This window comes from Schistocerca americana, chromosome 3 (genome assembly GCF_021461395.2).
Source record: "Schistocerca americana isolate TAMUIC-IGC-003095 chromosome 3, iqSchAmer2.1, whole genome shotgun sequence".
NCBI classification, from domain to species: domain Eukaryota; kingdom Metazoa; phylum Arthropoda; class Insecta; order Orthoptera; family Acrididae; genus Schistocerca; species Schistocerca americana.
In genome coordinates this window covers 670,096,752-670,122,820 of record NC_060121.1, presented here as the reverse complement: position 1 = coordinate 670,122,820, position 26,069 = coordinate 670,096,752, and the positions used below count along the sequence as shown (strand labels likewise).

Sequence of the window (26,069 nt, the reverse complement as noted above, 5' to 3'; positions counted from 1 at the left end):
GTGGCACGATGGTTGGATGATCACAGTTCATCGCATTTGCCAGTTTTCGAGTACAGTGACGTGGATAATTGTGGATTAATGCGTCTAAACGATCTTCGTCAAATCCCGAAAGTCTTCCTGAATGTGGAGAGTCACTAATGTCAAAACGGCCCTCCTTAAAACCTGAAAACCAATTTCGTGCCGTACTCTGTCCAATGGCATTAACCTCACACACGCCGTAAATGTTTCTGGCTGTCTCCGCTGCTGCCACCCCTCTACTGAACTCAAACAAACGAATATGTCGGATATGTTCGGGTTTCTCCACTTGGCACTCCATTTTCTAAGGTCCACGGCTCCACTCACTATCTCCAGATGACAAAGTGGCAATATGTAAACTCAAATAGCAATGGTGAACTACAAAAGAAAAACGACAATCGGTAAATGAACACACATAAACAGGAATACCAACATCAAAACAAAAGCGCTACGAACTTGCGCACCATCCTAGTAAAACGAGCTTTCGTTCTACGCCTTTCTTGTTTTGTAAAGCGCAGCTGGTGACTGGTCACTGGGAGAGGGTTCATTGCTGAGGAGACGGCGTGTGAGTCGCGGCTGGGTAGCCGCCGGATGCAGCTCGTCAACGCAGCTGGCGGCGGCAAATCGGCCCAATTGGCGGAGGCCGAGTGCCGCTGCCGCTGCCGCCCCGCGCCACGCCTGCTCCCGTCACTCCGTCCCCGGTAGCTGAGCCACCACCTCTGCGTCCGCTGGCACCTGGCTACTGCCGCCGCCACCGCTGACGCTGCACGTGAGGCCATCACGTTTCGTTCACGGGAAACCCAAGGATTCCTCTCTCGGTCGGAATTCGAGTAAGGTCCAAGGTACGCGTCAAGTTTTTAAAGAAATACGTGACAAGTACTGTACTAACGAAACCAGTGGTTGCTAAAAGGCGTGTTATGTCTTCGTAACGAAATATTATTTTTTCTCTCCAAAGATCTATCTCTATCTGTTAACAAAAGGAAAATAACGAAAACGTTGAAACAATACTAGTACGTATTCCACAAAGAATATAAAGGAGTCAAAGGTTTTTTGGTGACAGATTTGTTTAATGCTGCATTTGGATACAGTGATCGTCAGCTAATCATCTGAGTAAAGGATTCGTGTGATTTGAAGCTGAAGACGAGATTAACATGCAGTAATGTAACTTCAAGGTACATGACTCCATGTTACTCACTAGTAGATGCTGTTCATATTTTGATTATCTGATGATATCGGAAACCTTCATCGAACAAATCAACCACTACAAAACCTGCAATTCCTGTACATTTTTGTAGTGACCATATTAGCATTGTTTCAATGTTTAAAAATATTCAAAAGTGGGCACATATCTCTTACGCGATCTTATATTACAGTCGACGAAAGTATTATACCAATACTGAAATTTTCGTGATAGATGAAGTCTTAGGTCATACAGTGCCGTATGACCTCCTTTCTTTATTTCACCTAGTTTACAACTCCACTGATATAGGCGAATTTTAGGATGTCGAGGTGAAATGTTCTTTCCTGTAAGTGTAAGATTGTGTATTTTAGATAAAAAAAAAAGTGAATTCTTTTTTCGACTTTGCCCTGTTTTGGACGAGTGAACTTTGTCCAGCATTTTTCCAGTGACTAGATTCTATTCCTCAAATGTGATTTTCGAAGGTTAGCTATGCACTGTCTACAGCTGCATCATCTCTACTGTCACCTCAACAGTTTCTTTACATGTGTAAATATATGGAAGTTCAAGTGTCAGAATTTATGTATACACTGAATGAACCAAAAATTAATTCTTTAATCTTCTTTTGAAGCCTGGATTTTAAGTACCCTTTAATATACTTGGTCCTGATGACTTGCTTACTATTCGCTTGTATTTATTGTATCCTATACAAGATATTCGATAAAAAGACTCCTTTTTGAGTCTCAGAAAATACTGGCTTTTACTTTAGTTTGTTTGATGCAGCGCCACTGACTTCCGCCTACTGCTTTGATTTCTGCTTCCTATCTGCCGTGGAATGGTTGATCCGCATCTCATTCACAATATCGAATTCATGGATAAAATCCGTTGGATTCTTTTAAACTGTCCCAACATTATGAAAAAGTTACATTTACCACGTGCTTTTGGTCATCATTCAATAAATGTGGCTCTCTCATTCACAAAATTTCTCAAACTTAATATAGTGTATAAAATTTACTGTCTCCCTCTTTTCTAGCGTGTGTACGGTCGTATGGGGTCGTCTGCTTTCAAGATTTTACAATTTTTCACTTATTTTCAACTTTTGTGGTCTGATGCCCTCGCTGTCGCCACGTCATCAGTTAACCTAACGCAGGAAAGTCGTGTGCGCAGTCTGTCTGTGAATCTTACAATCTTTCTCCCATGTGTTACCGTATTTCAAATTTTTGTGTGTCGTATTTCTCACAAGGAGATTTGAGATCACCCCATAATTTGTCTAAAAGATCGTGGAAAACTGCCTAAACACTGCAGTCATTGCCAGGCTGGACAGTGCACCAGGGCAACTGTCGTTAATCTACTGCACGGATTGGACACGTATCTGGCTTACATCCTATCCTTGAAGCTAACACATTGCAAGTTAAATTACACAAGTTGATTCTTAATACTTGGTGACTAGTTTAAGACTAAGCTCATTATCAAACTATCCACTAAGCTATGAAACAATTACTTATACTCTGTCTATGACAACTTACTTGGTTCCTTCTGATACATTACAATATCTGTGTTTTTTGAAAGGATGGGAACATTCATGTGATCGATAGTCCCTTGTATATCATTGGTGCTTTGCTAGTTTATTCTTCCTGGTAATCTAATGCCTAACCTAAAAGCACATACAGAACCAGATAGTAAGTGCCTCAGTGTTTGAAATTATTAAAATATTTAATAGATGAACTAATTTAAAAAATGCATTCAAATATCAATGTTAGTACCTTGTGCATTTATACATTCGTTTTCTTTTGCTGGGATATTTACTTTTAATTAAATTTTATGTTCAATATGTTATTAACGTAAAATATTTTCTACTTTTCGTGCCAATAGCACTGTCAGGTAGTCTTTACTTCTTTAACATTATTTCATATTCTAATTCTCTGCATCATTTTAAAACCATCAGTAAATCTCTTTATTCTGCTGCTGAGCATGGACTGAAATACAGTCCAAGACACAAAAAACGATGCACTACGATGGAGATATGCGAATGGTACAGAAATCGGTAGTTGTGATGTACATGTACAGACAAAAAAAATGATAGGAATTTAAGAAAAATTGGATGATTTATTCAAGAGAAAGGGCTTCACGAATTGAGCAAGTCAGTAAAACGTTGATCCACCTCTGGCTCTTATGCAAGCAGTTGTTCGGCTTGGCACGATTGACAGAGTTGTTTAATGTCCTAATGAGCGGCATCGTGCCAAATTCTGTCCAATTGGTGCTTTACATCGTCAAAATCTCGAGCTGGTTGGAAGGCCCTTCCCAGAATGCTTCAAATGGTGTCAACTGGCGAGAAATCCAGCGACGTTGCTTGCCATGGTAGGGATTGGCAAGCACGAAGAGAAGTAGTATAAACTCTCGCCGTGTGCCAAAAGGCAATGTCTTGCAGAAATGTAAGCCCAGGGTGGCTTATCATGAAGGCCAAAAAAATGGGGCGCTAGTCATCGAGGCTCAGTTCGAAGTGGGACTCATCACTGAAGACAATTCTACTCTAGTCAATGAGATTCCAGGCCGAAGACATGATTGAAAACACTCCAGACAGCAGTTAGGTATCAACATGTCTGTCGCCCAACACCCGATACTGAGGGATGCCACTTCATTTCATAGCAGGACCCCTTTGGTTGTCATCTGTGGCACCCTCGCAGCACAGCGGTACATCAAGAATATTGTACACCATTTTTTATTACCTGTCACGTCAGACCATCCTGGGCTTACTTTTCAGCAAGATAATGCCTGCCTGCACATGGTGAGAGCATGCACTGCCTGTCTTCGTACTTTCCAAATGCTGACTTAGTCAACAAAGTCGCCGGCTCTTTCTGCAATTGAGAACTTCTGGATCATTATAGGAAGGGCCCTTCAACCATATCGGGACTTTGACGATCTAACGCTTCAATTGAACAGAATTTGGTACGATATCCCTGAAGTATCCCGGAGGGCATCAAACAACACTATCAATCAATGCCAAGCCGAACAGCTGCTTGCATAAGCGTCAGAGGCAGACCAACGCGTTTTGACCGGTCAATTTGTGAAGCTCTTACTCTTGAATAAATTACGTAATTCTTCTGAAATTTTAATCATTTGTTTTTTTGTACAACATATCAGTCAAGTAATCCCTTCAAGGTACGTAATTTTTTCGTTGCATTTGGATAATTCCTTCTTGGTGCGCCATTTGTTTTTATCTTCGAGTGTGTATTAGACGATAAGTTAGCCATACAATAGGACGAAACTTAGATGAATTTTGACTAGCAGACATTATTATATTTTGATTAATAGCTGTTACTACAATTGTGCTAAGCACTTTTTCAAAGAATTTGTACCATGAAACTTCCTGGCAGATTAAAACTGTGTGCCCGACCGAGACACGAACTCGGGACCTTTGCCTTTCGCGGGCAAGTGCTCTACCAACTGAGCTACCGAAGCACGACTCACGCCCGGTACTCACAGATTTACTTCTGCCAGTACCTCGTCTCCTACCTTCCAAACTTTACAGAAGCTCTCCTGCGAACCTTGCAGAACTAGCACTCCTGAAAGAAAGGATATTGCGGAGACATGGCTTAGCCACAGCCTGGGGGATGTTTCAAGAATGAGATTTTCACTCTGCTGCGCACACTCCGCTGCAGAGTGAAAATCTCATTCTGGAAACATCCCCCAGGCTGTGGCTAAGCCATGTTTCCGCAATATCCTTTCTTTCAGGAGTGCTAGTTCTGCAAGGTTCGCAGGAGAGCTTCTGTAAAGTTTGGAAGGTAGGAGACGAGGTACTGGCAGAAGTAAAGCTGTGAGTACCGGGCGTCAGTCGTGCTTCGGTAGCTCAGTTGGCACGAACAAGTACAGGAAAACTACATTACGGTTCAATTTCTGCAAAGACTACGAACGACCAAAGGCTTTAGCAGTGGAACGATTCATTCGAGAGGACGTCAAGATACCGCCAAACGATATTGTTGGAATTCACCTGTCCATCGTTAGTCCCACGGTGTATGTTAAGATGGTAAATGACGCGGCGTGTGAGAGAATTCTACAGGCGACAAAAGCAGGTCTCCGATTTTGCCATAGTGACGGGAATGTCGGCACGGTAACTGTAGAACATGCTGGTCTGGGTGTACGGACAATACGTGTGTTTGAGCTGCCATTTGAGCTCCCGGCTGACGAAGTTATCGAGGCTTTTAAGCCATACGGCACAGTACATGGTCACACAGCAGAACGCTGGACACAATTCGCCACGTACCCTGTTCTTAACGGAGTGCGACAGATCACTATTGATCTTCAGAAACATGTACCGTCCTATCTGACAATTGGTGGTTGTCGGGCGGTGGTGATTTACGATGGTCAACCACGTACATGTTCTGGCTGTGGCTAGGAGGGACACCTCAGGTCGAACTGTATGCAACGGCGGATTACGCAACTGCCTTCAGGTGTGCGGGAGCCGTCGCCAGCGATGACAGTACTACCGATCACCTATGCCAAGGCCCTCACTGCGTCCGCTAATGACCGAAAGGACACAGCCCCGGTGGAAGATCAAGATGGCACTCTCCGAAACCTTGTAGCAGACGTCGGGATGACAGAGGATGCTGCTCCATCGAGCTTACACTCTACGGCGACAACATCAGATGCGACCGAACTCCCACCAAGCACACTGATAGTAAACGAAGCAGTTCCAGCCACTACGGATGCTGTTCCGTCTGGAACGCACTCTGGGACGACAGCATCAGTTTCGACCGAACTCCCGCCGAGTACAACGATGGGACTCGAAACACTTCCTGTTCCTACGGATGCTTTTCTGTCGGGCAGCCGTGATTCCTTACAATCTGAGGACACGGAAGGAAGATCACGCAAACAACGTTCCCCGAAAAGGAGGAAACGGCGTCGTCGCACGACATCTCCTAGGGATGACTCCCCTTGCCCCGACGACGATGTGCCTGTGGACCAAGACGACACAACAGCCTCTACGAAACAGGATGAGGCAATGGAAACTGTTCAATCAGACCCGCAGCGGCCTGTCACATTGCCGGTACCGGGACGTGGTGATGCTGAAGAGGAAGCACAACCAGTTGGCGCTCCAGACGCAGATGATGTGGCAATGGACACGAATATATCACTGCCTGCAAAGATGTGGTATGACGATATTGAGGAGGCGCCGGACGTCATACAGAGGCAGCCGGCACTCCCAAAGACAGCCTAATAATTGCTGAAGGTGAAGGGAGAGGGGCGAGAGAACGTCTTCTAACTCAGCCCCCAGCGCCGATGCAGGGAGATGTTTTTGCGCGTCGACAGAGTGGGATTCAACGCCATGCGAACCGTATTGCGACATTAAATATAAATGACGTGCGTTCACCGGCCAAAATACACCTACTGAAGGAAACGATTTGGGCATCTGATGTGGATATTGCTTTGCTGCAGGAAGTCCACATAGCTGCACTCCCATACATCGCAGGCTACCAATCCTATTCGTCACATGGAGATCACAATGGGAGTGGGGTGGCAGTTTACGTGCGAGATGGCTTCCCAGTGGAAAACGTGTGTTACCTTCCGTCGGCCAGGGGAATGGCTTTCACGACGTTTGGGACACGCATCATCAATCTTTATGCACCGTCGGGAAACAATCGGCGGCGGGAAAGGGCACGATTTTATGCAGAAGACATTGCCCCACTTTTCCATGGACGTTATGAATGTGTAATAATTGGTGGAGATTTCAACTGTGTTCTCAGTCAGAAAGACCAATGGCCGCAAGCAAACATCAGCCAGGAGTTGCGAATCGTTATCAACGACCTTGTACTTAGTGACACGTGGGAATTACGACATGGAGATGCACCAGGATACACCTATGTGACCAGTCATTCGGCGAGCAGGTTAGATCGCATTTATATCTCGCGGGCTCATGCAAATGATGTCCAGGACGTGGAACGCTGGCCATTGGCATTTTCAGATCACAGCGCTTACATCTGTACGGTGCTTCTTCCCCGTAGAGAGGTGTGGAACAGTAAGGCCCCGTGGAAATTAAACATTCAACATCTACATGATCCTGAATGCCGTCACCGGATCCTTGAGACATGGACGATGTGCGAGCGAAGGGTTGGAAGGTATGCGATGAAGCTTGATTGGTGGCTGACTTGTGCTAAACCGGCGCTTCGCCGTACGTTCATCTCATATAGCAGGGAGATGGCAGAATGGCGCCGCCGTACGACCGACTTTTATTTTGCTGCACTGCGCGACCTGGACGATGGTCCACCGGGACAGGACGTCTGGATCGAACGCAAAAGGATAAAAGCTAAACTAGTGGCTTTAGCTCGGAAACATCTTCAGGGAACCATGGTGCGCGCCAGATGTCACGATACGATAATGCACGAGATTCCTTCCATGCACCACGTCGTGAATGAACGAAAACACCGACGACGCGTTTTGGTACAGGAATTAATTACCCGCGAAGACCGAAGAGTGACGCGTCAAGCGGACATTGTCTCTGCATTCGTCGACCATTACCAACACATCTATCGGGAAGAAGCAGCCCCTGTCGATGACCTCGACCGTATAGCCACGTACGTCTCCCGTACACTGACAGTGGAAGCCGCGGGAACCTTACTGGAAGCCATTAGCTGTGAGGAAGTACATGATGCGATCGCAAAGGGTGCGTTGAATCGGTCCCCAGGCATTGATGGACTTCCTGCTGAATTTTATCGAGAATTTCGCAACGAAATGGCACCGCGATGGACGGAAATGTACAACGAGATGTTAAATTCCGATGCGCCTATTCCACCGGCTTTTATGGAAGGCCTCTTGGTGCCAGTACATAAACCGAAGCCAGGAATTGCGGTCACACATTATCGTCCCATCACCCTGCTTAATGCCGACTATAAGATCTTTGCACGGTTGCTAGCGTCCCGATGTCGTATGTTAATTCGTAGCGTTCTCTCTCCAGAACAGACGACACCGGGTGGATCGGTGAATGTGCAAACAGCTACTGCCGAATGCCGTGATGTGATAGCGCTAGCGGAGGAGTGCCGGCTTAAAGCGGCGATGGTGGCGGTTGATTTTGACAGTGCTTTTGATAAGGTGCGCCACAACTATCTGTACGCTGTACTGGAACAAATGGGATTTCCAGACCGTTTTACTGGTCTCATTAGAAGGATTTATGGGGGCGCACAATCCTTGGTACAGGTTAATGGGCGTATAGCAGGGCCCATTCAAATTCGACGATCCATTCGCCAGGGCTGCCCTCTTTCGATGCTGCTGTTCGCGATAGCGTTGGAACCATTAATTGGGAGGCTAACAAATTCTCATTCTGAGATGGAACTGCGGGGCTACACCTTCAAATGTCGTGCCTATGCGGACGACCTCCTGCTGCTCGTTCGTTCTGAGGAAGAGGTGAAGACGGCCCTTGAACTGTTGTTGGACCACAGTGTGACGGCGGGTAGTGCAGTGAACATGAACAAATCGGCAGCAATGCCGGTTGGAAGGGGCCTTACGCCGGAAGAAATCAGTCCGTTTCCTTATGTGCAACGATTCCGCTATCTCGGCATAGACTTTACCTCATCTGTAAAACATACTGCGGCAGTTAACTACCGACGTATTTTACAGACAACACGTACCATGGTCCGACAACATCTCCTACGGCGCCTTGATCCTTTGCAGCGAGTCGAATATCTGAACACATATGTGGTTTCTCGAATGGTGCATATTTCGCAGATCCTGCCCCTACCACTCACGCTCGGACGTCGACTTCAATCAGCACTAGGCTATTTTGTGATGATTGGATCGCCCCTCAAGGTGCGATACGCAACGCTCACGCTCCCTACGGACAAGGGGGGACTCGGACTTACAAATGTTCACTGCCGAGCGACGGCGCTCCTTCTAGCTACGATGTACAAGCAATGGCGCAGCGGGCGTGATTCCCTTACATCCCGCCTACTGGATCTCCTAGTTCCAGCGTCCCTCACACCTCCGGTGGCGGTGGGCAACATTACGTCACATTTTGCGCATGTATCAACATTTATCGTGGAACTTAGTTATATCAGAGACGAGCTTCCGCGCACGAGACCACCATGCGCGAAGGATTTTTATGTTTGGCTGCTACGACGGATAAGTCGTAATGTCATTGAACTGAAACACCCCAAGTTGCATTGGCCGAAGATTTGGAGACATGTGCACAAAAAATTCCTTCCTACCTTCGTTCGGGCACTGTGGTTCTCTGTCACCTGTGGAAAGTTCAACACCAACCAACGACTCCATGCAATTGGACTAGTGGACACTCCACTATGCCCGAAATGTCGCCAAGTGGATGACGACCATCACCGCTTAACTTGTATCGCGGTGGAGGAGGTATGGCTCCTAGGAAGAAAGATGGTGGCTTGCTACCTCCGTGTGCCCCGCAACATATTACACCTGCTTCCTTCTTACATCCGGAGAGTGACTACTTTCCGGCGACTAAATCACACTCGATCATCTGGGTCAAAGGTTGGACGATCGCGTACCTCTATGGGGATGCTGCCAAGTCGCGACTCGACTTTTGGTATTTCTTGCAGCAAGCCCACAATGAGGTTCATAGATGGTCACACTATCGGAAAACATTTGCCAACTATCTTCAGGCAGTCTTCCTCGACCCCCCACGCAGTTGGGAGGTGCCGGGTGCAGTCGGTGTGCACATTTGACAGCTGATAACGAACCTCACGTTTCTCTCACCGCTCCATATATAATGCACAAACTATACCATGAAATGCTCTACATGTTCCTTTTAACAGAGTGATCTTTATGAAAAATAAATAAATACATAAAAATAACATCCCTGTATCCCTGTTCCTTTACATTGTGATTTGTTTTACAATGATTTTTAATTTTTTTTTTTGTTTTTGCAGAGGATGCATTTCATTTAGTGTTTGTAAAAAAAATTAATTTCTTATACAAAAAAAAAAAAAAAAAAGTTTGTAGAGCACTTGCCCGCGAAAGGCAAAGGTCCCGAGTTCGAGTCTCGGTCGGGCACACAGTTTTAATCTGCCAGGAAGTTTCATATCAGCGCACACTCCGCTGCAGAGTGAAAATCTCATTCTGGAATTTGTACCATGACTCAAATTCTATTTTAATGATTTTAATTTTACAGAGAGAACAAGCTTTAATTATTTTCTTCTCCGTTTTATTTAATTGTGATTTAAATCCTAAAATATTGTTCAAATATTGTTAATAGTTATGTAACAGAGACTGTAGTCAGTTTCATACACCTTTAGTAGATCGAGCACAATTCCAGTTTTACACATCAGTGTCATAGCTTCAGGACGAAAGCAACTTTCACGATATGTGTTATTACCAAGTAACATAGCTCGATAAAAAGTTGGACGACACGTAGAAAGAACTGCTACAGTATTGTCTAGAAAGTACCCGAAAGAAACACGCAGTGAGACGAACAGAAATGAGACTTTTATTCAGAAACAATAATTAGACTGAAGTCAGTATTTATGGTGGTCAGTGGACATTACAAAAGATAGGACAAGGTTCTTAATAGAGTGTGTGATCACCGTGGACAGCAATGAATGCTCTGCAACATATTCTCATGCTGGCCAAAAGGTTGGTAAAAAGTTTTTGTTAGGGCGTTCCATTACTCCACCAGTGCGGTTGACAACTGCTGAATGCTCTTTAGTGGTGCGTGTGAACGTGCTGCAAAAGTCTCCCTAAGGCATCCGACACATTCTCGATGCGATTTAAGTCGGAGGAAAGTGCAGACCGGTCAATTCGTCGAGTATCCTCTCGTTCCAAGAGGTCCCCCACCTGTACGTACGATGTCGTTACGCATTGTCGTCAATAGAAATGAAGTCAGGCCTAGTGCAACCCTGAAAAGACGCACTTGGAAAAGGTGTACACTGTCGCAATAACGTTGACTATTGAGTGTACCATTTTCAAACATTTGGAGGTAAGTACGCCCATGTAACGGTATGCCTCCCTATACCATAGCAACTGGACCACCAAAACAATCATGTTGACGGTGTTCCTCGGTGCATTCATATGCCGAGAGGTGGGAAGACGTAATGTACCTAGGAACACTTTCGAAGCTCAAAGTGATGCACTCAGGCTCCATCACCTGTAACTATTTTCGACAGATAGGTCTTTTCATTGATCTCGTACAGCTCCAACATATCAGATGGGACGGTTTTTGTTTGAATCGTGTGGTCCGTTTTGAGCATTCGAAGTGTCCATCTTGAACACCATTTTGCATAAAGAGTTCCAATCATAGTACAGGATGCCAACGTTCACCGATAGTTGTAAGGACAATTGTCCAGTTGTGACGGGTTGGTCCACACAAATAATGGCATTCACACGATTTGTCATGTTTGGAACAGTAGCTGTGACAGGATGTTCCGTGTGTGGCCGTCATGATGCTCAGTTTTTGTCATTCCTGACGCTATAACTCTCTTTACCCATCGCACAACAGTACTTCTGTCAACTGCACCAAAAGCGTAGCACGAATATAATTACAGCATGTTGTTTGTACACAGTGTCTTGCACAGATGTCATTTTGTTTTTCCAGTATGGCTCCGCCAGCTGCTGGAGACTGAAAGGACTTTTTCCTATATTTTTTTAACAGCTGTAAAAAATTAGTTAAAGTTCTTAATGAATTTTACAGACGTTTCAACTAGTCAGAGATTGTTCGCAAATCATTTATGAAAAATTACAGAAATAACCAACACCTTTAACAGAAGATCTCTAGTCGTTCTTGTAACATTGGCATAAAAAACATACATAATTCATCATCTTAACAATATACTTTTTCATGTCGGTTTATAGGGAACGGTATTGGAATGTATGGGTGTTCCTTTCAAAGTATGTTCATGGTAATTACCACATCATTATTGAAGAAACAGAAACTTCATTTCAACCGAAGGTATAATTTCCTCATACACAAGTTAAAGGAAGCAGAGTGTCAAGTTTGGCTGCTCCAAAACTTAGCACAAATAACCAAACTGGTCCTCAACTTCCTCTTCCAACAAAGTACTTGTGTGGGTGTTTTTATTCTTATGAAGAAGCTGAATCTATAGTAAGTTCCGAACTTGTCCCCACTTGCTTACTTCAGAAATTTAATAATTACATTCTTTTCAAAACTTTTTGGAACTTACTTAGTTACACAAATTTTGCTCACAATTGTGTGTTTCTTTTGCTCGGTTCTTTGACCTGAAATCAACTAGAGTGCCACTAGAATTTCACCATTTCATGCAAAGCCATTTAAAATTTAGTAATAAGGACTCTCCAGATCATCTTTTTGCATTGTTCCCATTTGCAATTAGTTTAATTTCTTCTGGAAACTATAATAGTTCTTCATGTATTATTTCCAGCTCCTCACTTTATTTTCTGCTTTAATTACCTTATTATGTTTCTCATCTGTAATCACTGTGCTCCATGTGATCCCTAAAGTGATTGTCTAATATTATTATATCACATTTTTTGCTATTAATATCCTGTGTGATACAAATGTTTATCATTTCTTATTAGCGTCATAAATTTACTGTTTGTGGAATTCCTTGTACTTCAAGTCTTTCCTCCCGGCTTTTGTTTTCACTATTTTTAGCCAACTTTTGCCGGTCTGATCGCTTCCCCTTATCTATGAAAATTGGTTTTTGCTGTTTTACTGCTTTTCATTTTTATGATATGGCCATACCAGTGATGTTTTTGGTGGTTATTTTCTGTTTGATTAATTTTATTCGAATTTTTTATTATATTGTTGTACCATCTAACTTACCCTTGTTTGTTTCTACTGTTTCTACATTGATAACAAAATGATTTGTAACATAAAGGTATTTGGCTAATTGTCGATTTGCAAATTTTATTCTTTGATTCATACATATACTTAAACATGAGGACAAGGGAATTCATTAATCTTTGTTTCACACTGCGGACATAAGTCGTAATTAGATCCAGGGGACATGATTTTAAATCAAATTTAAAACTTGCTTCGCCTCCTTTCGGATATATTATTGCCCAAATTATGAAAAATTTTTATTACTGAATATTGAACTCGTTTCTGAGCCACTGACAAGTTTAAGAATGGGTAGTAAAGGTCATTTTTCCCAGTAGTGTTCTAAATGTCAAATTCACCGTTCTTCTCAAATTGTGATGGATTATTTATGACGAATTTCAGTAGCGAATATATGTATTGTGACGGCGCAGTTAAAATGTCTAGTTCCTTGAAGAGATATCTACATAAACACCACATATTATTCTTACTACTCAATTACGTGCAATGAATACTTTCCTTCTAAGTAATGAGTTACACCAGAAAATTATGCTGGAAAACATTACTGAATGGGAATACGCAAAATACGTTATCAGGTTGATACATTTGTTTCCAAGATTAGCAGTTACACGAAGAAGAAAATTAGCTGAACTTAATTGTTTGAGAAGCTTAGTAATATGCTTTTTCCAGCTCGAGTTTTCATCAATAACTACGCCAAAACGTTTGGAGCATTCTACTCCATTTACTGACTCCTGATCAAGTGCTACGTCAGTTGTTGGTGTGACTATTTGTTGTACAGAAGTGAAAGTAGTGTGGCTTTTCAAAAATTAGGGGGAATCCTTCTTTGGAGAACCATTTAATAATTCTTGGAAAGTATCATTTACCAACTCTTCTCTTGTTTTCGCTTAAATGGGATTTATTATAACGTTAATATTATCTGCAAAAGTAGCAATTTTGCTTGCTGAATGTTACATGGAAGGTCATCTACGTATATAAGGGACAGAAGTGGATACAAAATTGAACCACGTGAGACTTCCTTTATCATTTTACCCTGTTCATTAAAATTGTCTACCTTTCTGGAATTGTATTAATTTTCAGCACAAAATTTCCCGTTCTGTTTGTCAAGTATTATCCAAACCAACTCCATAAAACTTGAGTTTTTCTAAGAGAGTAACATGATCTGCACAACCCATTTATGTGTGCGACAACTTTTGAGTACATAGTTTTTTAGAATATTTAGGAGAAAAATATGTCAGTAAGGGAATAGAGTACTACGAGAGTGAGTCAAATGAAAACCTTAAATTTGTAATAACAAATCGAAATTTCGCGCCGTTATCCTGTAAGTTGATAAGCGTGCTACAAACAGCGTGCAGAATGGCCTGTAGGTGACAGCATAGTGCAGATGCACACTAACCGTCACAGTATCAGTACAAAGATGGCCACCCAACTTGCGGGTTGCACCAGGGAAGAACAGCGTTGTGTTATTCGGTTTTTGCGTAGTGAAGGTGTGAAACCTATTGAAATTCATCGACGAATGAAGATCCAGTACGGTGATGCATGTTTGTCACAGAAGCAAGTCTACGAATGGAGTAGGAAGTCCGAAAATGGTGTGACTTCAGTGGAAGATGCTCCTCGTCCAGGTCAGGCACAACGAGCAGTGACTCCACAGAACATTGCAGCAGTTGACGCCATATTGAAGGAAAACCGCCGAGTGACACTCAATGACATTGCAGCATGTTTACAGATTAGTCATGGGTCAGCACACCACATTGTGCATGATGTGCTCCAGTTTCACAATGTTTCTCCAAGATGGGTGCCAAGGCAGCTGACTCCTGAAATGAGAGAACGACGTGTTGATGCTTGTGAAGAACTTCTTCAGAGCTTTGAACGAGAAGGTGATGGCTTGCTTGCAAGAATCGTTACTGGGGATGAAACCTGGGTTCACTTCCACCAACCAGAAATGAAGAGAGCGAGCAAGGAATGGTGCCATTCGTCATCACCAAAACCAAAGAAGTTTTGAACAGAACCATCAGCGGGGAAGGTTATGCTGACTCTCTTTTGGGACGAAACAGGCGTCATTTTGGAGCATTATATGCCTAGAGTGACCACAGTCACCAGTGCATCTTACACAGATCTCCTAAAAATTGATCTGCGGCCTGTAATCAAATCAAAGCGACTTGGATTGCTGTCAGTAGGTGTCGTTTTGCAACGATAATGCTAGGCCCCACACTGCCCTACAACAGTTGCAAGAATCACAGACCTGCATTTTGAGTGTCTTCCTCATCCACCATGCTCACCAGACCTTGCCCCAAGTGATTTCCATGTGAAACTTCCTGGCAGATTAAAACTGTGTGCCGGACCGAGACTCGAACTCGGGACCTTTGCGTTTCGCGGGCAAGTGCTCTACCAACTGAGCTACCCAAGCACGACTCACGCCCCGTCCTCACAGCTTTACTTCTGCCAGTACCTCGTCTCCTACCTTCCAAACTTTACAGAAGCTCTCCTGCGAACCTGCAGAAGTAGCAGCCCTGAAAGAAAGGATATTGCGGAGACGTGGCTTAGCCACAGCCTGGGGGATGTTTCCAGAATGAGATTTTCACTCTGCAGTGGAGTGTGCGCCGATATGAAACTTCCTGGCAGATTAAAACTTTCAGCGGTGCTAGTTCTGCAAGGTTCGCAGGAGAGCTTCTGTGATGTTTGTAAGGTAGGAGACGAGGTACTGGCAGAAGTAAAGCTGTGAGGACGGGCCGTGAGTCGTGCTTGGATAGCTCAGTTGGTAGAGCACTTGCCCGCGAAAGGCAAAGGTCCCGAGTTCGGGTCTCGGTCCGGCACACAGTTTTAATCTGCCAGGAAGTTTCACATGGAAATCACTTGGTGCAAGGTCTGGTGAGTATGGTGGATGAGGAAGACACTCAAAATGCAGGTCTGTGATTCTTGCAACTGTTGTAGGGCAGTGTGGGGCCTAGCATTATCGTTGCAAAACGACACCTACTGACAGCAATCCAAGTCAGGAAGTTTCATATCGGCGCACACTCCGCTGCGGAGTGAAAATCTCATTCTGGATTTCCATGTGTTTGGACCACTCAAAGAAACAATGGGAGGAAAGAAGTTCCGTTCTGATGAAGAGGTACGCCACGCGGTGCATGAGTGGTTGCACAGACTACCAAAAGGATTTTTTTCTAAGGGAATTTATGCACTTTGTAACGGCTGGAGGACTTGCATTGAGCGTGGGGGAGATTATGTTGAAAAGTGATACAGCTTTGTACCACTTCTGCACAATAAATAATTTTTTTAAAAAAAAATTTGAGGTTTTCATTTGACTCACCCTTGTGTCTTGTGTAAGTACAGCGTACAAAGAAACCACTGGGATTCAGTGTCACAGCTTAAATTACTATTACATCAGCTTTTAGGTAGCTGAATGATTTCATACACATTTGTTAGTAACAACGGTATTAAGTGCAGTGTTTCTTGATGTGAGTAGCACGTTCGTCGGTGCAAGAAGACGGCGTGATCTCCACCAGCGCGCATCCAGTTGGGGAGAGCGGGCAGCTCGCGTTCCCGTGCCTTGCGGCGTCGCCCGTGCTGGTAGGTGGAGCAGCATGAGGAGCAGCCTGCCGGCGCCGCTGCTGCTGCTGCTGGCCCTCTGCCTGTCGGCGGCCGCTCCAGGCGCCTGGCTGCTGGCCAGCCCCGAGCCGGCCTCCGTGTGGATGCGAGAGCTCGTCTCCCCTGCCACAGACCTCAACCTCGAAAAGGTATGCCCCAGATACCCTCCAATGGCCTCTCTTGCAACCATTTTTGCTGAAGGGCGGATACCGATTTCAAACTTTCTCAGTTAACATTCAGAAGATGAAGAAGTGAAGAAACCAAATATCCTGAAAACGGCAAGGAATGCTAGAAAATTGCAAGATGTGTTTAGCAGGGAACAATTCCCAGTTGCTCGCCTGAGGGCTAACCGGTATGGATGTGCTTCCAGGCTGACCAGCTGCAGAAGACATTCTGGTCAGGCTGTGGCGCCCGTTCACAAGCTGAGTAGTTAATTACGTGTTCCGTGGATCATTTTGCACGGTAAATTGCAATGATATGGAACGAATCACGTTACATTCGCATCGCTCATTAATCTGTAAGTATGCCGCGCGGGATTAGCCGAGCGGTCCGGGGCGCTGCAGTCATGGGCTGTGCGGCTGGTCCCGCCGGAGGTTCGAGTCCTCCCTCGAGCATGGGTGTATGTGTGTGTTTGTCCTTAGGATAATTTAGGTTAAGTAGTGTGGAAGCTTAGGGACTGATGACCTTAGCAGTTAAGTCCCATAAGATTTCACCCACACAATCTGTAAGTATGTTTACATACTGAGAATCTCTAAAGGTTCTTTTAATATACAGATACGAATTAGTAATTCATACTCACCACCTTTTCCACATCACAATAATACAAATTCTTCTTCGGAACAGAAGGAGCTGTCAAGGAGGAACTTCACCAGTTTGTTTTAAATTTTTACTTTTCTCTTTGTCACACATTTCATATCACTGAGTAAGTGATCAAGAAGTTTTGTTGCAGCAATGGTTCAAATGGCTCTGAGCACTATGGGACTCAACATCTTAGGTCATAAGTCCCCTAGAACTTGGAACTACTTAAACCTAACCAACCTAAGGACATCACACACACCCATGCCCGAGGCAGGATTCGAACCTGCGACCGTAGCAGTCCCGCGGTTCCGGACTGCAGCGCCAGAACCGCACGGCCACCACGGCCGGCTTTGTTGCAGCATTATGCACCCATTTTTGTGTTGAAGGCAAACTTATTGTGGTGTAACGAATGTGATTTTCCCTTCTGGTACTGCAATTATGTACATCCGTGTTCCTATTGATGTGTGGTGATTTACACACAGTAAACTTTATGAGGGAATAAATGCATTGTGAAGCAGTAGTCAGAGTGCCCAACTCCTTAAAAAGACGTCTACAAGATGATCACGCATGAGCACCACACGTTATTCTTAGAGCACGTTTTTGAGCTATGAAGACTTCAAACTGGTTCAAAAGGCTCTAAGCACTATGGGACTTAACATCTGAGGTCATCAGTCCCCTAGACTTAGAAGTACTTAAACCTTACTAACCCAAGAACATCACACACATCCATGCCTGAGGCAGGATTCGAACCTGCGACCGTAGCAGCAGCGCGGTTCCGGGCTCAAGCGCCTAGAACCGCTCGGCCACTATGAAGACTTCCTTCCTGAAAAATGAGTTACCTTAGGACAGTATTCCATATGATATTCCTGAATTAAAACATGTGAAATACGTTAGTTTACTAATTTGTCTCTCCCCAAGATTTCCTGAAGCGCCGATGTGGCTGAACTATGTTGTTATAGGAGTTCCAAAATGTGCTTTTTTTCACTTTAAATTCTCGTCAGTGGGAAGTTCCCACACTATTTATTATTTCCTCACTATGTGTTAAACGTATCATTTGTGTAGTACCCCTAATGTTTACCATTTTTTCTCTTTCTGCATGTATGCTTGGACTGATTACAATACAAGTGTCATCTGCAAATATAATTAACTCTGTTTGATGTATTTTAGACGGAAGGTCATTTACATGTGTGAAGAACAATAGTGGACTTAAGAGAGAGCCTTGGGAAACCGCATAAGTGATTTCTCCCCAGTCGGAATTATGTACCCGGACTATACTGGTGGAACTGCTAAGTGCAAAGTTCCGAATTCTTTTGGTTGGATATGACATTATCCATTTGTTGGCTATTCTATCAATCCCATACAACTTCAATCAGTCTATGAGAAAACTGTGATTCTCACAGTCAAATGGCTTAAGTAGGTTGCAGAAAATACTAAGTGGCGCTGTTACATTACTTAATGGTTGTCAAATTTGGTGGGTGAACATGTGAAAAGCATTCTCAGTAGAGAAATTCTTCTGAAACTCAAACTGTGATTTGCTGAGCATATTATTGTTACTAAGGAGAGATGCTGTTCCAGAATACATCATCTTTTCAAAAATTAACTATTGATATCTGTCTTATCACCTTTCTTAAAGAGGGGTGTAATAACAACACATTTCAGTGTCTCTGGGAATCTGCAGTGAGCCAGTGACGCGTTACATATTTAAGATAAGATAGAACTTATTACAGAGGGACAAATCTTTACACACACCATGAAAGCCAGATGAGCTTTTATTTTTGAATGAATGTATAAAGGCTCTGAGCACCATGGGACTTAACATCTATGGTCATCAGTCCCCTAGAACTTAGAACTACTTAAACCTAACTAACCTAAGGACATCACACAACACCCAGCCATCACGAGGCAGAGAAAATCCCTAACCCCGCCGGGAGTCGAACCCGGGAACCCGGGCGTGGGAAGCGAGAACGCTACCGCACGACCACGAGATGCGGGCGAATGAATGTATAATTTTCTAAATTTCCTTAGGAGAAGCTAGTGATACATTCACATGATTGAAATTTATGAGTGTTACGTTTTCAACCTACTGCACTGATTTTTCTCTTCAACTGTTTGTCCATGACTGTACCTGCTATCAACAACAAACCCGTCATAGTTCGTGCGTCCACAGGCAGAACAAGAAGCTGAGTAAAGCGTGATGGAAGAAGGAAACATGCCCTCTAGGAAAGAAAATAAAAACCATAATGGAAACACTAACTTGCTGATCAGAAAGAAACAGTATTTCCCCCATTTACACACTTGCCTAGCGATAGTCAGCAGACCTCCCTTCAACACCGGAGTGAAATACAAATAATAGTGGCAGCATCTTACGATTTTATATCGTGTAAATTATAACGTTACCTGGTGTGTTTGAGTTTCTTGCTATTACAGTTCTTAAGTCATCTGGGTAACATGTGAACGTTCCAAATTTTGACAGTTTCATCTAAAATGATGTATTTTTCAGAATTGCAAATTCTTGCAAGTTAAGCTAAAACGAGGTACTAAGCACTAATGTAAAAAATATTATTATGATTATATTGAAACATTGTATACAGGGTAATTCGGCTTCCCTACGGTTGTGTTTTATGCAGCCCACAACACCACGTCCAAGATTTTCATATTCTCTCGCTCGCTACTAGCAAACTATTAGTCTTAAACAAAAAAATTAATGCAGTCAAATTTTGTACTGGGATACATTTTGGATGGAGCCCGCGGGTTTTCAGTTATTCATGAAAAACGCATTTTTTAAGGTCACTTTTGTATGTTTTTCTTGAATAATACGAAAACTACGGTCTCTGCCGAAAACGAATCCCAGTAAAAAAAATTAACTTTATTATATTTCCCACAAAAAAGGTCTCGTTCATTTGTACACTATGTGATCAAAAGTATCCGGACAACTGGCTGAAAGTGACTTACAAGTTTGTGGTGCTTTTATGCTGGAATTCAATATGGAGTTGGTCCACCCTTAGAACTGATGACAGCTTCCACTCTCGCAGGCATACGTTCAATCAGGTGCTGGACGGTTTCTTGCGGAATTGCAGCCCTTTCTTCACGGAGTGCTGCACGGACGAGAGGTATCGATGTCGGTCGGTGAGGCCTGGCACGAAGTCGGCTTTCCAAACATCCCAAAGGTGTTGTATAGGATTCAGGTCATGGATCTGTGCAGGCCAGTCGATTACACGGATGTTACTGTCGTGTAACCACTCCGCCACATGCCGTGCATTATGAACAGTGCTCGATAGTGTTGAAAGATGCAATCACCATCCCCGAATTGCTCTTCAACAGTGGGAAGCAAGAAGGTGACTTAAGTCATTAATGTAGGCCTGTGCTGTGATAATGCCACGCAAGACAACAAGGGGTGCAAGCTCTCTCCATGAAAAACACGACCACACCATAACACCACTGCCTCCAAATTTTACTGCTGGCACCACACACGCTGGCAGATGACGTTCACTGGGCATTCACCATACCCACACCCTGCCATCGGATCGCCACATTGTGTACCGTGATTCGTCACTCCACACAACGTTTTTATACGGTTCAATCGTCCGTTGTTTACGCTCCTTACACCAAGCGAGGCGTCGTTTGACATTTACCGGCGTGATGTGTGGCTTATGAGCAGCCGCTCGACTATGAAGTCCAAGTTTTCTCACCTCTCGCCTATCATAGTACTTGCAGTGGATACTGACGCAGTTGTGTGATGGTCTGGATAGGCGTCTGCTCATTACACATTACGACCCTCTTCATGTGTCGGCGGTCTCTGTCAGTCAACAGACGAGGTCAGCCTGTACCCTTTTGTGCTGTACGTGTCCCTTCGCGTTTCCACATCACTATCACATCGGAAACAGTGGACCTAGGGATATTTAGGAGTGCGAAAATCTCTCGTACAGGCGTATGACGCAAGTGACACCCAATCACCTGACCACGTTCGAAGTCCGTGAGTTCCGTGGAGCACTCCATTCTGCTCTCTCACGATGTCTAATGACTACTGAGTACCTGGCAGTAGGTGGCAGCACAATGCACTTAATATGAAAAACGTATGATTTTGGGGTGTCCGGATACTTTTGATCACACAGGAAAAAAATAGTACACCCTTTTAGAGGTTTCAGTTCACTCAAGATTTATTGTTGCAACGGTGCATATGGAGTACATGAAATGAATACATGCAGATCAATAGCACAAGCGGCTCTGAGGTACTAATTATCGAACCATGGTGAAACACGCATATTAGTTGCGTTGTAGCCTCCATGGATGGCAACGCAGACGCTGACTCTGGCATCCAGCCGATCGTACAGGTGGCGATTATTGTCCTAGGATACGTTGAGCCATGCCTGCTCGGCCTGGTCACGTAATTCTGTAAGAGTCGTTTGGATGACGCGTCGCTCAAGTCACTTCTCGTCCTACCCATGCTCGATTGGACATCATGCTGGCACGTCTTGCAGAGAACGCTGAGTAGCACACGCAGTGTGTGGGCAAGAATTATCCTGTGGGAACAAAACATCACCTGCCTGTTGGAAGAAGGGCAGAAGAACGAGTCTAACAACATTCTGCACATACCGAGCGCTGATTGACGACCCCACCAGGAGCACAAAAGGTGAAGGCCTGGGACGAGGCCAGTGTGTATTGGACGAATGCACTCTATGTGACAGCATTCACCAGGTCTACATCATACCTGAAAATGACCTTCACGTGCATACAGGCGGGATCTGCTTTCTTCGTCTTCATGGCATGATTGCCTCCTTGTTTTACAAGTTTGCGCCACACTAAGTCTTCTGGCTGTTAGCATTCCCTATTAACGGGTAGATACAGATGGCGCTCGGGTAGCTATGCCACTACACTATTTGTTGGCGGATGACGTTGAAACCATTATCAGTACAACTACTATTCCCCAGGTGGCAAATGCCGTCATCGGACCAAGTCGGACGACATCTTTTCAGGTGTACTAATTTTTTTACCGGCAGTGCAGTTTGCACGTAACGAACGAGAGAGTATGAAAATCTTACGCATCACATTTGAGGGTTTGCGGGTTGCATTAAACGCAATGGTAGGGTAGCTCAATCTCCCTGTATACTCAGTGGTTATTCTTCTTCTTCTTCTTATTTCGTATAGGCCAACTAAGGACCACGACATTCAATTATTACGTTTGGAGTGGGCTTTGAGGTTTGACCAGTAGTTACGCATTCTCTGGCTGTGTTGTTCCTTCCTCTCCTGTGTACAGAGGGCACCAATCTTCTTTCTTGGTAGTCTGTCCTAGAACCTCTTTTGTCTAAGCTTCGTCCTGACTATTGTCCGGTCCTTCAAGTTTCCTTCTGTTATTCCCAATTCCTGAAGATCTTTCTCGACTTCCATCAATCACGGTGACTTGGTCTTCCTCTTTTGCCAGTAACAGAGAAGCTGGATGGTCAGTCTGTCACGATGCATCCTGTAAATGTGTCCGTAAAATGCTAGACGTCTTTTCCTAGCTACATGTGTGATTCTTTCACAGTACTCGTAGAGCTCTCGGTTGGTTCACCTTTTATAACTGTCGCCTTCCTTGATTGGCCGCAGTATCTTCCTCATTATCTTTCTCTTCTGGATGTCGAGATTTTCAGTAAGTCCCTTCCTACTGAGTATTAAACATTCTGAAGCATTTAAGGTTTCAGGACGGATGATTGTCTGGTAGTGCTTCAAATGGCTCTGAGCACTACGGGACTTAACATCTGAGGTCATCAGTCCCCTATAACTTAGAACTACTTAAACCTAACTAACCTAAGGACATCACACACGTCCATGCCCGAGGCAGGATTCGAACCTGCGACAGTAGCGGTCGTGCGGTTCCAGACTGAAGAGCCTAGAACCGCCCGGCCACTCCGGCCGGCGTATTTGTGTTAGGACGGGGGAGGGGGGTGGGGGGGTAAAGAAACAAGAATCTCTCACCGCCCTCTCGAACCAAACCCTTGATGTGTGGATGTGTTAAAGGACATAGGAAAACTCTGTAACTGCCCTAAGTAAGAAGAATCTACCAAAAATAACTATTTCCTCTGTCTTATTGACAACAATGTCACTGTGTCGTGACATTATTATTGAGAAGTTTGCTATTCGTTATCAGAAGTTTGAATAAATGAAGTTTAACATGGGCCAAGATGGATAAAAAGTAAGCAAACAGTTTATTATTTTAACAGTAATCGCCATACCTGCTAACACATTTATCCCACTGTGAGACAAGACGGTCAGTACCTTCATGGAAAAATGTTTACGGATGCCTACGAAACAGTGACTGTACCCAGGCGCGCAAATCGACATCCACGAATGTTTTCCTTCGTGGCAACAAAACTATGGAAGTCGTATGGGGAGAGTTCGGGAATGTGTGGAGGCTGTGTAAGGGTTTCCCAGCGATAGTTCTGCAGTGTAGTCGAGATGCTGCAGGAGGTTACGTTTTTTCCCATCTGTGTGATTTTCATTCGGCTGCCCTTTTAATAACAAAAGATAAAGAACAAATTTTAAATGGACGCTCTGCTATTGGTGATCCCGGATGATACAGTATTCGAATTACTGTAGATATAAAAAAAGTAATCTAAATGTTTCTCAGCTACCTACTTATATGTATCTCATTGCACGTAGAGATCTTTAGGGTCCAAACAACGCAATACAATCCATCGGAATAATTGAATTCCGGGTTCAAAATGAATTGGTCCCATTGCTTACACGCGTTATTTATAAAAGAAATCTAATTACTTTTCACCCAGTACCCGTCACACTTATTCATGGAGTAGGCATTTCACGAGCAAAGTGATGGGTACTTTAAAGTTTTATACATTCTGGATTTGGAACACTGCGACTGTCTTGTTAAAGGTTTCAGGAATTACTGCAACCAATCGCCGTTTTTTCTTCAATTTTTATTTATTCATGACCGGTTTCGAATTGCCTGGCGATTCATCATCAGATGATACAATTTAGTTTGCAGTATTGTGGGATGCCCGACCCCCGCCACACTCCAAAATAACTTGTATCACTGATGATGAATCGCCAGACGATTCGAAACCGGTCATGAATAAATAAAAATTGAAGAAAAAACGGCGATTGGTTGCAGTGATTCCTGAAACCTGATGGGTACTTATTGCTGTATCTTCCCCGATTTAATCCAACACTCTTAATTTATAATGTATGGCCAATTTTGGTCGAGAATCTTGGCCAAATCTCTGTTAACGATCCAGTTTCTATTAAGTTCCTAACCACGAAGATAATTTTTTTGAACCAGAACGAAGCCTGTTGCGAAACATTTCTCTGCATTTTCGTTCGGCTTTTCTGGCACCACATCCTTATATACCACACATATATGTCTATCTGCTGATTCCTGTAACGGGTAATGTTCCAAATTTGACATACAGTCATCAATTGTGAACGACGGGAAACTCCACAGCGGACGGGACATAAACGACAACCGTGGATTACTTTTCGTGGATTACTTTATGAAACAAAATGGCCGAGCGGTTCTAGGCGCTACAGTCTGGAGCCGCACGACCGCTACGGTCGCGGGTTAGAATCCGGCCTGGAGCATGGATTTCTGTGATGTCCTTAGGGTAGTTAGGTTTAAGTAGTTCTAAGTGCTAGGGGACTGATGACCTCAGAAGTTAAGTCCCATAGTGCTCAGAGCTATTTGAACCATTTTGAAACAAAAGTTGTCAACAAACAAGTGCTACACACGTATTGCCAATCTAAGATCTTCGTACCGGGTGGTCAAGCTACAAAGCTCTCTAATGCAGTGCTGCACTGGTGGGGAAAGAGCTGTTTGGTCAACAGGGTGGCGCAGTGGTTAAGACACTGGCCTCACTTCAAATGTTTCTCTAAGTACCATAATGAAAATGCCGGTGTGGTTCCCTCGAAAAGAAAGTGGACAGTTTCCATTCCCACCCTCCTCTCTTCGGAGCTTGTGCTCCGTTTTTAATGACCTCGTCTTCGATAGGACATTAAACCCAAATAATTTTCTTTGTTCTCAAACCGATGTTCACCCATCTAGTCATTAAGGACTCTGTAAAACTGTTTACTAAATAGTATGATGCCTCATCCACCTCTCACTTTCATCCTAACTGTTTCGCCTCTATGTATCCACATTAATAATATTCTCGGCATCTTTACTCGATTATCTTATGTCTCTTAAAGTTATTCTCCTTACTGTTCCTTCAAGTGTCAAATTAACTATTTTTGAATGGCTTCTTCCTACTTATACCACAGATATGCCGCACTCTAGTATTCCTAATACCGAAACTATATTTTAATGTGGAACACGCCGTGGTCTTGTTGTGGTCTCTTCAGTGCTGCCGGCCGCGGTGGTCTAGCGGTTATAGGCGCGCAGTCCGGAACCGCGCGACTGCTACGGTCGCAGGTTCGAATCCTGCCTCGGGCATGGATGTGTGTGATGTCCTTAGGTTAGTTAGGTTTAAGTAGTTCTAAGTTCTAGTGGACTGATGACCACAGTAGTTAAGTCCCATAGTGCTCAGAGCTGTTTGAACCATTTTCTTCAGTGCTAGCACAATGGTCTCATATTCGGGAGGAAGACGGTTCAAATCCGCGTCCGGCCGTCCATATTTGAGTTTTCCGTGATTTCCCAAATTTCTCCAGGCAAGTGCCGGGATGGTTCCTTTGAAAGGGCACCACCAATTTTCTTCCCCATCCATGAAACTATGAGAGCTTGTGCTACATGTCTAACGACCTCGACGT

At 44.0% G+C, this 26,069-nt stretch overlaps 1 protein-coding gene across 2 annotated transcripts in view; it reads left to right on the top strand.

Annotated features, from left to right (window-relative positions):
* The first annotated feature begins 656 nt into the window (after positions 1 to 656).
* LOC124605504 overlaps positions 657 to 26,069 on the top strand; it is a 51,595-nt gene continuing 26,182 nt past the window's right edge. The window contains exons 1-2 of one of the 2 annotated variants that reach the window (XM_047137237.1): positions 657 to 833; positions 16,417 to 16,687. In XM_047137237.1, the coding sequence (XP_046993193.1) occupies positions 16,535 to 16,687 (153 nt within the window). In that variant the 5' untranslated portion in view covers positions 657 to 833; positions 16,417 to 16,534. Of the gene's footprint in view, positions 858 to 16,416; positions 16,688 to 26,069 lie in introns of both variants that reach the window. The other variant, XM_047137236.1, reaches the window with a different exon arrangement.